Genomic DNA, 15,108 nt, shown 5'->3' with positions numbered 1-15,108 from the left:
TTCAGATGTCATCAGCACTGGCTTTTAACTCCCAGCCAGCTGAGGCCTGTGCACAACTTCTTCACTAATACATTAACAAGTCTGTTTATGTATGATACTACCTAACCTGGTTGCAGACCTACTGTCTGCTAATTTGCTTAAACTAGAGCGATTCTGGATTTCTGTTGATGTTTTTTGTTACCTGGTCCCTGAAAAACGTCGTCTTTATAACATTAAGAAACACAGGTTTTCATGTCCGATTGTAGAGATTCTTTTATTCAATACCTAATGAGAGCCAATTTGGACTTGATTTATTATATTTTTATTACAATAATAAAGACAACAAATTTGACCAGGTGCACTTAGCGGTCCTTTGGTAGATATAAATTTAACAAACAAAACAAAAAAACAGAGAATTAGGATGACTAGACCCGTTTTCACCCCAAAAATTCTAAACATTTTACATCTTGTCAGTGATTTATAAAGTATTCTGTTTGTCACATTTATTTTTATGTAAAATAAACAAAGAGCTCTGTGAAGTTGCTTTAGCATCATGTTTTCAGTTTACTGTCAAAAACATAAATAAATCGTGTGTAATATTAGTTTTGTTTTCTAACCACACACTCCTTGAAGCTCACATGTACTTTATCTTCCAGGTGAGACTCCAACATTAAACTGTGATATGACATAAATTATCCAGCACTTCACTTCTGTCAAACTGGAAATCATTTAATCGCTTGCAAAATTATTCTCTTGTCCCTTTGAATCAGGTTTGATGGTAAACTTGCCACCCAGGAAGAAAAGGAAACAGCAGACTAGACAATCCTCCACTTTATTCCAGTTGTGAGTACAGTAGATCACTGTCGGAAGCTAACACAGTATATGCGGTAATCGGTCAACAGCTTAGGCTCATCCATGGACCGAAAACAGAAAACGACCCAGAGCAGCATCTGTCTGCGCTTCATGCCGGGTACCACACAGCCTTATTGCTCGAAACCACATGATATGTCAGACATGATGCTTTCTGGTGTCTCATACAGTCCACGGAAATGTTTCTGTAAGATGCAAAATAAACTTGTTTGACCTCAACCAGGACGAGAAAAGATGACGGTGCTGCTACTGCTGAAATATGTCCTTACTATTATGAAGACTACAGTTATAGCAGCGTTCAGAAAGATGGAAGACGTTCTCTTCTCTGTGAGTAAATTATTATGTTTAGCATGTTTGATGTGAGATATACTGTGATATTCTCTGAAAGGTAAAAACAGAAAACTGGGCTGTGAAAATTGACTCGCTTTACCTTAAATGTTAATGAAAAGACATCTTCATTTCGGCGTTTGTCTTCCTGTTAATGTTTTAGCTTTGGCTCTTTAGCATGTTCCCTCATTAACTCTGAGTTGCACACACTGTAGCAAACATGCATACAGCAGCAAGGATTTTGATTATTTGTCAAGGAAACTACCAAAGTCTGGATCAGATGATGGTAAAATGTAGGATACAGGATGTTAAACTGAGTACAGAGAGTTAAATCTAGCTGCTGCTTCATTTGGACGGCAGGTGAAGAGATGAAGTCAAAGAGTCTAACAGTCTAAAGTTCAGTTTTCCTGTTGGGGGGAGGGGGGGGGTACAGTTTTCAACACGACAGCTTTGCACTTTGACCGTCGCCTGTCTCGTAAATCTTGAGGAAGAATAGTGCACAGTCATGCTAATAGCCAACCAGCTAAAGAGGTGAATGAAAACCCTCGTCACATTTGCATGTTTACCAAAAAGAAAAAACAAAAGAAGAGACAGGTTTAGTTCATTTTCTTCCAGACAGTCTCGGGTGCCTATTAGCTGCAGCACATGCAGCGTACTGAAACCTCTGCTTGGAAATGCCTCCAATAAACTGTAGCATAACAATTAGTCACGTTAAGGTTCAGTGACAATTAAAACATTAAAATCAAACAATCCATCAGACAGTTCAGAAAAATATTAAGCAAAACAGTTCAACGGTTACAAAATACAAAGTTAAATAATCAGAAAAAAAAGTGTCCTTAAACCAGCTGGCATGATCTACTAATCATATAGAAATATATTGATATATTGCTTTGTCAGTGGTGTACTCCTAAAATATAATGCTAAACTAACCAGTAGCTGTAGAAGAAAAGCCTCACAGCAGCTAATCAACATTAAATTCATTCTTACAGGACGTTTAATACACTCACAGCAGTTTCTGATGCTCAGATAAGTCACGGCTCAAGTCTGACACAGCTTTGAATAAAACACTCAGGGTTGACATACAGTAAATCTTCATAAGCAAATCCCAAACAAAGAGTCTAAAGGACACCATATTTGAGTAGAGACATATTTTTAAATGTTCACACTATTTTGTGTCGAGGTTGCATTTTTTATAGCAATGACTCCTCTGTTATAAGGCAGTAATTACAGTGGGGTATGAAATGGACAAAAGTGACTGATATATGTAAGCAACAGCTTAAAAAATATTTCCTACATTAGGGTATAGTCAATTACAGTGTTAATTTGACCTCTTTTTTTCTTTATTTTTTTACTGCTCTCTTCATGCTGTTCGCTCGCTGTTACACTAGCGGCCACCACCTGCATGTGACACACAGCTCTCTGCTGAGCCGGCCTTCTTGTCCCTTAGTCCAGTCACAGTTTTTTTTTTTTTCTGCATTTTAACACAGCTACTTTGTATAATTTGTAAATTGTGTGAAATGGAAAAGGAACTCCGTCCCTTAAATTCATGAGATGCAAACCTACAGTCCTCTTTGTTGTTTGTCCATTTTTCCTGAGGTGAAAACAAACCCCAACACAACGACTTCAAACAAGCCCCCATCGTCTGTGTGTGTTTAGTACACAAACCACACCTGAGTAAAACACATGGTCCAATGAGTAGGAGCTGATCACCACCTGAACGTGGCCCGTTCACACAAAGCAGTCACTTCAGAGGAAGAGCGGCACGCGAGTGCCTCGATGTATCGTTTAGTAAAATATACAGACTCAAATCTTTTGTCGTTTAGCCCGAGAGGCAGAGTTTGCACAAAGCCAACGCCTGTCTGAGCTCTCCTCCACCTGAGACAGGCACTGATGCAGATCTTTAAAGAAACAGGAAACAACTGATTCATTTCTTATTTTTTTTTTGCAATGTGATCACTAACTAAATAAAAAAACCCACAAAGAACGAGAAGGTGTGATGCATTTCAATAATGTGAATGGCGGTACTGATATTCTTCATGTTGTGTATGTCGTATGTGTGATATATGTGACAGTTTTTAAGTCCCTAAATATTTTTACAGTGGACCTGTGCTCTGGGATAAATAATGAGAAGAATGGAAGTTAGCAGACACCGACCTCAATGACCTTGAAGTACATTATGTTATGGACACTTTTTAATGCAGGTACAGGTAGGCGGTGGTAAAAATCATTGTGCATTTTCAGTCAGTTGGTTTGTAGTCAGTTTAAATCACGGTTCACTTTTAGATCTTTTTCACAGCACATATTTTGACTTGTTTTAGTCTGAAATCACATCCTGTTTCCTACACAGTACTCTACATTTACTAACCGCCATTTTATTTGGGTGCTCGAATACGACCTCTTTCACAACTGAAGGAACTAAACACTATGGTTAACCTCCTTTTTATGTTGTTTTTACTTTTGTAAAGCACTTTGTGACTTTGTCTATGAAAAGCACAATCCAAATAAACTTTAATCATTGACTTCGTTCACTGTCCACCTGTTCACTAAACAGTGGACAGGACCAGGTCAGATCGGCTACTTGATTACTACACTGCTGTCTGTTAAAAATCCAACAATGCAATGTGCTGTAATTTACAGATAGAAAACTCCTGTTGTACGACTCTGTCAGCAGCTGTCAGTGATAACGTAAGATGATGATTATTACGTGTCCAAGTTTACTGCTACTTCTTACTGGTAAGTAGAAAACTCTGACACCTGTTATACAGGTTATACAGGTTATACAGTTGTGAATGAGTGAGCAGGAGCTTGCAGTGCATGCTGATATGTTGATGTCATTTGTATCATCTGATGTGATAAAGGTCTCCTTCACCACGGAAAACTAACTGAAGCATAATTATAGCTGCTCCAGGCAGTTATGACCTTTCATGGTGAGTTTTCCTCTCGAATATTGTTTCCTGTAGTGTGGCCCTCTGTCGCCGGTGCTTTGGTTTGACGTCAGAAACAGACAGAAACAGGTAAAGAGACAAGTATTTTCTGTTGGGAAGGTGTAAAATATAACATCGAAACAACGGATCTATGATGGTGGCCATGGATACAAAAAAAAAAAATCTAACTAAAAATAAAAGAATTCCAAGTTACTGTTTGAGTTGTATTCATAGTATTCATAGAAAGGAAGACATACTTCTTTCCAAACAATAATTTCTCAGACGTGCCCATCACCACCTCAGATATTTTCAGCCGGCCACACAAATGTTTGGCCACATGGGGTGATTTATGGTCGGCCTTGAAAGATCACAGATGGTTGGGTCTAACAACTGGGCTCGTCGTCTAAAAATGGCTGCCACCATAAGTAAACTCACTATCACCGTAAATCAAAAAGGGGCTTCTTTGAAATACGGCCCCACAGTGTACGGAGCGTTTGACAGCAGTGTAAACAGATCGTTCTATTTTCAAAGACTGGCTTAAAGTTACACTTCATGACTTTTGCTTTGCAAGTTATTTAAGGTTATATCAAAGTTTATAATAAAAAGTGTCTATAGTAGGTGTAATATAATGAAATAGATCAAATCAGTCTCAGTATCAATTCAGTCAAGGTGCAGAACAACAGTTAACAGCGTTAACAGTCAGACAGAAGATAATCATACTGTAGTTAAAAGCACACGTCACAGTAGTCACTAATCTGCCTTCGTCTCGGCAGCAGGGGGAGCTGCTGCTGAAGATACCAGTCTGGCAGCTTCATCCTGGAGCTCCACTGGCCCCTCCCCACCTCCTTCCTCCTCCTCCTCCTCCTCCCTCTCCAGGCCCACTGGAGGCTGTCTTTGTGCCACAGCGTGCCTGGAGCGAGCTCTGTGCCGTCGAGGGTGGAGGAAGAGAGCTGGGTCCGGCATGGCTGTGGGCTCTGCGGGGCCCATCACTTTCTCTACTGGCACACACTCTCGGGCGCGCTCCACTCTGGAGGATGCCCGGACGCTCTTACGTTTGGGTTTGACCACAGGAGTGGAAGGGGAGGCTCCTGAGAGCATCTGTGTAGAAACGGAGTCCTGCCCGGCACCGTGCTGGGCCGCCTGACTGTTGGCTCTGGCGAGGAGACCCTGCCTCTGCTGCATCCGCTGGTGGTGCAGTTTCTGCCGGGCAGCATGCAGCTGGAAAGAGAGGTATGCTGCTGCCTCCGTTTGCTTCTGCAGCTCCGTGTTCAGGATGGTTGAGCAGTGGCTGCGGCGTTTAAGCTCCTCAAGAAAATGCCGTTCCTTCTGCTTGAGATTGGCTCTGAGGGCTCCCACCAAAACCCCTTTGTGACTCAGCTCCTTACGAAGCTCTCCTAAGGTGCACTCCTGGTCTGCCAGACGGTTTTCCACCTCCTGACAGCGGGCCTCCAAGAACTCCTCTTCCTCCTGCAATTCTGATAAAGAGATAGACCACAAATGCAAATGTGAATTATTAATTTATAATAATATATATATATATATATATATATATATATAATTTATAATATTTTTAAGAGTTTTGAAATTCAGTTTTTTTTAATATAATAATCTGAATACTTTCTAAATATTTCCTGCAATGTATAAAGGCATCGGCACATACTGTGCATACACACATCATACATCAAATAACTCAGTGTACATATCTCTTCTCCATAATAAAAAAAACTAAGCTTTGGTTTGGCCTCATCAGCTCTAATCCTTATCACATCACAGAAGAACAACTCAGACAGTGTCCAGATTATATTTTGGCTGAGATCCTATGAAAGTACTAAATGGGATAAAAGTATAAGTATTTGGAAAATCACCAGTTTCCACTCAAATTCTGATGAGGATAATCTGTGACCTAGAAAATGACAGTGGCTTTTGAGATGGTGCAGACAGTTATTGGAAATGACACGCATTTGGGAAGGCTAATAATCTGTCCTATCCCCAAATGACAGGCTGCATCCATCCTGCGCAATGTACAAATCTTTAGTCTTTATCATCTAGCATATTGTATATTATGATTTCTAGATTTGTGTTACTAAAATGAGTCCAAAAAAAATCAATACATTTACTGCTAAAATGATTTCTGACAAACCCGAGAGTACCATCATAACAAACCTTTGAATTTAACTCTTCATTACAGTCAATTAAACGTCAACTCAACAAGTTCACTTGATATTCTATACCTAAACTGATATGCAGAAACCACTGACTTTATGGAGCTTACAATATTCCATTTCCGATCTCACCGCGTCAGAGACTTATTCGACTGCATCTTTAGGTTTGAAGCTCCACGTACAGCACATCACTGGAAAACATTGTGGAGAGTTAAAACCTGCTTTACTTCTGAACAGCGAGGGACAGTCAATGCCGCACCATAAAGCCTCGGCATCCTGTGCAGCACAAAAAGCTAAATCTCACAATTAAGCACTCATTAAAATAGATTTTACCATGTCATCAACTCGCAGTGACAGAGCATCAGTCCCAACATAGCTACAAAATCAGACCACTACTCGAGGCTTGAACCTCTCTGCCACGGTCAGGTTTAACACAGTATACTGCTTATTTTTCTTTTTTTTTTTTGCCTCTGTAGACAACCTCTGTGCTCTTTCATTCCAGTAATATTCCCCAGAGGAGAGGGAGGTATGGACGAAAAGCCCTGAGTCAGTGCAGTAACCTCCGGGCTGCCTGAGCTTGCCTAAACAAAGGGAGATTACATTCACTGACCCCTCTAGACAGAGAAATCTGGTCTGGTTTTCTGGGTAGGAGGTTTGTTGAGACCTGAAGGTGAAACTGTAAAGCCTGGGATCCATATTCGGCTTTAGTGTGATAGGGTGCTTTACACACTGATAAAAGCTTACAGTTTGAGGTTAAAGCTGCTCCGTCTTATTGCTTTATGGTCTCCATTTACTGGTATTTTAATCTTCCTTTTCTAGTATGTATTTTGTTCCTTATTTATTCCTGGTGTCTTCCAGGACCGATAGGTATCAGGCTTTCTGGTGCCATCACCACACCCAGGTTGAGCTCATATTCTAACTATAGACTACCTAATGTGATCTTCATATCCTTCCATACCCCACTTTCCCTCCTCCATGTCTGCAGCTGACCACTCTGACGCCTTGTTTTTTCTTAATCGCTTTCCTCTCCACCTCTCTCTTTCCACTTCTTCCTCTCTCTTCTCCTGGCTCTACATCTCTCTCTTTCTCAGCAAAGTCTGTAAGTGGACACTCCCACTGGGAGCTGGAGGAAAAAAACGAGAGCAGGAGAGAGAGAAAAAAAGAGGATGGATCAATTTGTCAGCGTGGGAGGAGAATAGAGGGCTGTGCTGTATTGATGGATCCGGGGATAACCTGTCTTGAAAAAGGAGATGGGATCTAATGGTCGAATAATGCAACCGAGCACGACTCGCCTGGGACTCTATACAAGCACACACACGTGTACGCGGCCTTTCGGACTGCTCTTTTTCTAGTGTGTGTCTAATTCGCAGTGACAAAATGGTGCCTGTCTCTGCATCGAGCCGCCACAAACATCCGTACGCCACGAGCCAAACATGTTGCGCTGTGCTGTTTTTCCAGCTGCGTTTGTGTCTTCACAGTGAGACTCCATATCGCCGTGACCAATTCTTTTCACACAGAAAAATTGCCTGCGTTCAAACAACGAATAAACACAGATGGGGAAACACAAGTGCACCCGTGATCTGGCCTGTGTTTGGCTTGTCAGAGACTTCCTCGTCCTCGTGGGTGAGGAGAGAGGACAGGGAGGCGTGGGTCACAAGAGGGAGGAGGGTGGCTGACAGGGATGTGTCCCCTGGGGGATGGGTGGGTGGAAGGACAGCGGGATGCAGGCACAGAGAGAGATGGACGGTTGGGGGTTGAGGATGAGTGCAGCGGGGACAAACTAGCTCAGGGATGTTATGAACATGCATCTGTCGTTGGGTCTCTAAAGCAAAGGAAGATGGCAAAAATCCAGCAGATACAAATACAGTCAGGCAGAGACGGAGAGAGATTTATGTTAGACGAGGGAATGGAAGAAAAAAAGGCCTTTAAAGTGAGTGGATTTGAGAACTGAATAGATTTTTTTTAACATACCTATTTGGCTCCTGCCCGGGGGCTTCACCTCCAGCTCACTTGTCAACTCTGGAAAAAACAAGAGAAAGACAAAAACAGAGGACAGAGGTGTTAAAAGAGAAAAAACATCATATTGTTGGAGGTTAAATATAGACGCTCAACGGTGCTGAAGTGTCTTATTAAAGCAGTATGCTGACATTTTCTGTTTTCTGGTTACCATAACAGATGCTCGATGCAGTTTCTAGCACATCTTCAGCGCGCTCATACATAATGTATGAAACAAAATCTGAAACTTTACATCAAAGATGAGAAAGTCCTGCTACAGTCTGGATGGAAAAAAAAACCAAACACTGTCTTTACTGTAGCTTTAAAGATATATGAGCACTATTAGAATTCCTCACAGAAATCAATATATATTTAAGTAAAAACTAGCTCTGGTTCTAAAAACTATGCACTGTGGTTCAAGAGGAAATGCAAACCAGTCAAACAGAAACCCCAAAAAGCTGAGAAAAATGCTCAGCGTTTAGTATCGTGAGCTGCGCTGCATTTACAAAAACATCTGATCACATCACAGCATTATTCCTGAATTTCTGACAAACATTCGAGTATCATTTCGACCCAAAACTACTGCTTCAAACTGGATCATATAAAGGTTCAATTTATGATTTCATGTCATTTGTGTGAGGAAGTGTAATTGTTGTTGTGTATTTTGCGGTGATATTTGTGCCCCTCACAATTACTCCTTTAATCTGTGTGACACTGTAGATGGCTTTTATGTCTTGCATTAGTGGATGGCCTTTGAATCCATTTCACTTGTGCCATGTAAAAAATAACAGGGAGATTAGAGACACTCAGCAGCTTTTCTGTCTGGATGATAAAAGTATTTCAATCACAGCCATTACTGTATTACTTTTTTTTTTTTTTTTTTTTTTAGCAGTGTAGGAAGTCATAGCAGTGAATGGTGTGATTCTTCTGATCGGGTTTATACAAATATCACATGATGGTTTTTGAGGAGATAATGTGTCAGACTGGTGTATAGCCATCAGTCTTTCGTGGTGTTGGACTATATTGAGCTCAGAGACTGTGACGTGGGTGTGCGTGGGACAGACTGCTGGTCTCGTCTGGCCTGTCAGTCATCTCGATGGTCATTCAAAGTGTCCAGACTGCAGCAGGGAAATCTCCACAGTAAGCATATTCAGCGCACACTTCAACACAGCAATGTAGAGATAAGCTTTATTTAATTTTCCCAGAACCAGAAATATTTCCTTTTCAATCAGGTGCCCTGAGATTAGGAGTTCTGCTTCAAAATGAATGAATTTTTCATCCTCACGTTTTTTAGACACTGATGTTTACTAAAAACTCGTATTCTCTTAAGATTGTTTGTAAGGAGATTTTGGTTACAAAGCTGTGAATATATTAAAGCATATTATTGGATATGTCTCATCAATTATGAGTAGTGAACTTAAGGTAATATTTGAATTATTTTCAGTGTATAAACATAATTTAGATCAAACTAAAACATGACGCGCGTTAGATATGCCAAGCCTTTCTTCTCATGCTCTCACTGTCACACCCTTCATCCTTTTCTCTGCAGTCGGCATAACACGCCCACACATGCAGCTGGCATGAAGGGAGAGGCACAATGGGGAAGGAGAGGGAAGGACGGAAGGACGGATGGAAGGACGGACGGACGGAAGGAAGGAAGGAAGGACAGACGGAAGGGAGGGAGGGAGAGAGGAAGGAACGAGGGAAGGAAGGACGGACAGACGGACGGGAGGGAGGGACGGAGGGAGGAAGGGAGGGAGGGAGGGAGGGATGAAGAACTAAGGGGGCAATGAGGAATTCCTGACAGGCAGATTTACAAAGATTGCTGGTTAGGTGACGTTATTATCATCACCATTCACAGCTGCGAGGCGCGTTAATGAAGTTCATTAAACTACAGGAAGCCGATTGCAGGAAATATTTCTTGAAACAACAGTGAAACAATGAAAATGTGGCACTCAGCACATTGCAGCATCCAGTGTGTGTAACTCTTTGTAGGTCACCGAGTTTATCTCCTGCAGCCCAACAGAGCATTCAAGGTTTTTTGTTTCATCGATTCAACCTTGAATCTTGCAAAGATATCTTGAAGGGCAAACACGCACACCGCCGACTGATATATGCGGCGCACAATAAACACATTATATCAGAGAAATAGACCCCATTTCAAAAATTAATTTAGTTCGTAGCTCAAGGACACGGAAACACAAGAGCCCTTACGCTGATGAGGAAACTCCAGGAGTTCAGAACAATAATAATAAAAAAATAAAAAAAGAAGTCAGCTGTACGATGGCAGAACTAATATGCACGACATCATCGTCAGCTCAACCTTGCAGTACCCTTCCAGGCTACATATTAGTGAGCTGGCAATAAACACATATCACACCGGCAAACTGCGGGAGCCTATCCACATCTACTGTAGCATTACAGCCATTATTCAGATGCTTCATTAACTCATTTATATTTAGACCCCAAAAACTGATAGAATCCCTCCAAGATGTACAAGTTATATGTACTGATAAAAAAAAGTTCATGAGATGCATTCACATCCACTTCCAAGTGCTAAGAACAGGATTACAACTGCAAATTGTTAATCTTTGTCAAACCCTTTCAGAAGCAAACATTCATGTGAACAAAAGGCAGTACACACAAAAACAGACAAAAAAAAAACCGACAGTTCCAACTTCAACAAGGAATCTGCCATTTTCAGTTTCTCTGTCCTCCATGGAAACTTTACAGAGTGACCATTTCATCTTACTTTGCCTTCAAAAGACTTTTGCCAGGAAAACCCTTCAACAGATTTTGAACTCTGGCACAGGAGCATCATAAGAAGCTTTAAAGCTTCTCAGCAGAAGGAGATGGTTTTATGAGTTTTCAGTGAGTGTGGTGTAATAATGTCCCCGCGTATGCAATCCCTGCAGAATGTGTTTACATAAGTTCTGGGGAAGAAATATTGTTGTTGTCATTGACAAAGTGCAGTAAAATTCCCTGAAGACTTCTTTATTAATAAACTATTTTTTTATAAAGCAAATTACTGTCTTTCTGAAGTTTTGGTCACATATTGTGTTGTTTCCTCGTAGCAGACTGAGCACATAAACATAGCTGCACCTCAGTGAGGACCAAAAACTAAAAACAATCTGTAAAAGCAGCATGTGGGCCGCCATCTGCACTTACAGCGGGGGAGACAAAAGACAAGGAGCAAAAAAGGTGGAAATGCTTTCTCTGTTGGTGCCATCACCACCACGCACAGCTGGACTGACCAGATGTGACTGTGCAGCAGAAATACAAAATGATTGAATGTTTTCAACACAACTGGTCACACTGGCTCTGAGCCAGCCCTCCACCCCCACCTATCTACCACACACACACACACACACACACACACACACACACAAAACCCTCTCCCGTGTTCTCCCCCTATATCCCTGCACCACAATCCTCTTCATATGAATTACTAAAAGTATAGGATCGTTGGATTAACCAGCGATATGTTTGCACCCTTCTCAGGATCACATTGTGTTTGACAGTACACACAAATATTAACTTTGTGGGGTAAACATTTTTTTTGGAACAGAATAGGATCAGCTCCCATCCACACAATGTATTTGTATGTAATCAATCATTAACAGGTTTAGGTTCGGGTGAGTGTTGCGATTAGACGCGGGGAGAAAACTCCAGTGGATGAACTAAATTCAATACAAAATCCTCACAAGAATAGTAACACCAGTGTGTGTGTGTGTGTGTGTGTGTGTGTGTGTGTGTGTGTGCGCGTGCGTGCGTGCGTGTGTGTGTGTGTGTTCATATGCACTTGCATGCTTAATTAAATGGAAGGCATATCCATTAGGCCCCCAACAGGAAATGATGCAATCTACGGGAATTGTAGCATGACATCACCATGTAGTCTTTGTCTCGTATTGACTGATGGTGCTAACACACAGGAGAAGAACAATAAAGACTACACGCACACACACAGACACACACACAGACACACGGGGTCTTGGGGGATTTAGTTTCTCTATTTGAAACGAAAATGACGACTGCACTGCAGATTGTAACTGAATACAGTGTCACAAAAGCAGCTTACTTCCCCTTCAAAATATTATTGTGGTAAAAAAAAAAGTGAAATCATTCGCATTAGCTTGATATTACGTGAAGCTCTCTGGATGGAGTCAGAAGAATATCTTTGTGCAGGCTTGATGGATTATTGTAAAGTTTAAAAACCCATTAAAAAAGGACTTCTTTCTAATTTTCCATCAAGCCTGTTACTCAAAATCTTAGTAAATCTTCTCTCTGAGGGTAAAAGGTCAACGAGAGGGGTCCTTGCTAATTAATAAAGACCTACAGCAGCTAAAAAGAAAACGCAAGGAATGCGAGAACAGGATTAGCCAAAGAGATCCTTCACTTAAACGTGAACTCATTAGAGCTGAAATGGTGAGTCAGTTATCGACAGAAAATTTTAATTCTGAATACTTTCAGTCATTTTTAAAGAAAAATGTCATCTGGCACTGACTCGTGAAGATTTGCAGTTTTCTTCATCATATATGACATCAAATTAAATGTCTTTGTATTTTTTTTTAACAATACACACTATGACAACTCACTCTGGTCTTTGAAAAAAACAGGATGGGCAATTTTTCATTCTTTACAATTCCAAAATTAGTTAGTTGCAGCTTTACAGCTCTCAGACACAAATCAGTGATTATATATATCCTTGAAGCTTATCCATCTATGAAGTAAAAAAAAAACAACAACAACATAGTGACACATATGTCTATAAACACGTACGGCACAGAATGTGAAGTAGTTTAAAGAAGTCAGAAAGTATCTTCCTCTGAATCTCCGAGTGTTGTGAAAGCTATATGTCTGGGATGTAAAAGTCTGGAGTCACATAAAAGTTTCTTGGCTGTCTATTACAACAACAGGAAGTCCCTCACCTGAGCACCGTTTCTGCAGGGACAGGATCTCCAGGTGGAGGCCATGGAGCAAAGTGAGGTGCTCCTGCCTGAGGAAGCCCACGCTCCTCTCCACACTCTCTATCTGCCGAGACAGGCTGCTCTCATCACCCATGGCCGCGTCTGGAGAGACAGAAGGAGGGAATCAGAAGGATGACACCGATAGGTTTTCTGTTTACTCCACCACTATCCATCTGTCTCTAAGAGACCACTTTCATAACTTCATATTACACTGAACTTCCGCTGCTAAATGTAACTCTGTCTTGCTGTGAACACTGCAGCCACAGAAACGGAGAGAAATGCACGTTCTGAATTTAGGTCATGCTGGAGCTATAAATAAGGTATCGATGACCAGAAGATGAACAGAACTGGGAGAAACCACGCGGCTCCTGTCAAGATGCGGTCAGATCGAGGAGCTCGATAGGCTTTGTGTTCGATAAGAAGTCGAAGCGAGTGTCTCTGCTTACCTTTAAATTGATGTCAAGTACCAAAATTTAAGAAATAGGATTTGCAAACGTTAGGAAAACGTCCTCCGATCCGGGCATGCTGGCCTCCAGTGCTGGTCCAAATCCTGTAGGCTGCGGCATTCACCCAGAGACATTTTATCTGGAGCGTTAAAGTGCTTTTCAGCAGCATGTGACGCCGTTTGATTGGAGCAGGAAGAGGCTGGATGGCTGCGTAAAAATGCAAAACCACCACGACGACGCATGGCACCGAGGTCCTCCGACAAAACTGCTGCTTGCTGCAACATCTGCGTCGAGCATCAGCAGGAGGAGGATGCTGTTTTCGAATCGGTCGATATGAAAACCCGCGAGGAAGGTGCGCAGTCCATTTTGTTACGCGCGCACCTTCCCTCGTCGTCGCCCACCGACTGACACATCCCGCTGCTGGAGGAGCTGGGTAATGAGGAAAACAAGTCGACGTGATCAGAACACGCGAGAACGTCGTACGACGGAGTGACAGCCGATTGGAGGGACCAGCCCATCACGGCTGCGCGTCGACGCTGGAGAGGAATCGATACAGAGCTCGTGGGAGTAGGCTACAAAGAAAAACACCAAAACTTTATGATCTCATTTGGATAAATAAACAAATACGAATCAACGTATAACGTTAATAGAAAACAAACATTTTAAAAGTCTGCCTCCTGCAGACCGGTCAAGTTTTTTTTTTGTTGTTGTTTTTTTTGTATTTTGGGGCTTTGTACACCTGAATGTGATTCTAGCACCATGGACAGAGATACGGCAGGCTGGTGCAGTGGGGCTCAACATGTGTCCCGCGGACCTTAATGGGGGCTCCTGCTAAGTTAGCTGTTTACTATGTGTTTGCAAAAACTTAAAAATACCCAAGATATCATGTATTGTAAACAAAGGCTGTAAACACTGTTCTGGGTCCATAAAATCTACACTGTCACTTTACAATCACCAGTTTAAAAAATAGTTGAACCTCTGACAGCCGGACGGAGTACAGACTGGAATTTACACTGATTCACAATTACCACTTAAGGTACACAGTGGTATTACAAGACAGGACTTCAATTTTACATATTGAACCTTTATGGTTTAAGTCATTAACCCATTGAGTCACACTTCCATCCTCCAAATCAACCAATTGTGATTACAGAACACAAGATACAAACATTTAATAATAAAACCAACAAAAAGCAGGAAAAGAAGAATTTAAATAGAGTTTAAATGTCTCGTAAAAGTTGCATGCTTTTCAAAACGAAAAGTACAAACTTTTAGTTCACCCAACTGCCCATTCTTTTTGTATTGTTTCAGGTTGGTGCTCTTCAACTAGGGGCAGCTTTTGAATAAATCCCTGTCGTGTTTAAAAAAAAATTAATCCAGCATTTCACTGGACGGTTTGCCTAAAGGGGAAAATAGTATGATTTTTGCTTATCAAGAT

The 15,108-nt window shown here is 41.4% G+C and overlaps 1 protein-coding gene across 1 annotated transcript; it reads right to left on the bottom strand.

The window, feature by feature from the left end:
• Nucleotides 1-792: 792 nt before the first annotated feature.
• Nucleotides 793-14,096, bottom strand: ccdc92ba (coiled-coil domain containing 92Ba). The gene is made up of 4 exons (XM_069147997.1): nucleotides 13,671-14,096; nucleotides 13,186-13,326; nucleotides 8,234-8,281; nucleotides 793-5,575 (listed from the first exon to the last, which is right to left on the bottom strand). Exons 2-4 carry the CDS (start codon nucleotides 13,316-13,318, stop codon nucleotides 4,851-4,853), a joined length of 906 nt encoding a protein of 301 aa, XP_069004098.1. The 5' UTR covers nucleotides 13,319-13,326; nucleotides 13,671-14,096; the 3' UTR covers nucleotides 793-4,850.
• Nucleotides 14,097-15,108: the final 1,012 nt, after the last annotated feature.

Source organism: Embiotoca jacksoni, unplaced genomic scaffold (genome assembly GCF_022577435.1).
Source record: "Embiotoca jacksoni isolate LCO1_2020_lvr unplaced genomic scaffold, fEmbJac1.0.p SCAF_14, whole genome shotgun sequence".
NCBI classification, from domain to species: domain Eukaryota; kingdom Metazoa; phylum Chordata; class Actinopteri; family Embiotocidae; genus Embiotoca; species Embiotoca jacksoni.
This window is presented reverse-complemented; position numbering and strand designations above follow the sequence as displayed.

Coding starts and splice junctions, on each gene's coding strand:
- ccdc92ba (XM_069147997.1), bottom strand. CDS start 13,318: ATGGGTGATGAGAGCAGCCTGTCTCGGCAGATAGAGAGTGTGGAGAGG. Junction 8,282..13,185: donor CCTGCAGAAACGGTGCTCAG/GTGAGGGACTTC, acceptor TGTTTTTTCCAG/AGTTGACAAGTGAGCTGGAG. Junction 5,576..8,233: donor CCCGGGCAGGAGCCAAATAG/GTATGTTAAAAA, acceptor TCTCTTTATCAG/AATTGCAGGAGGAAGAGGAG.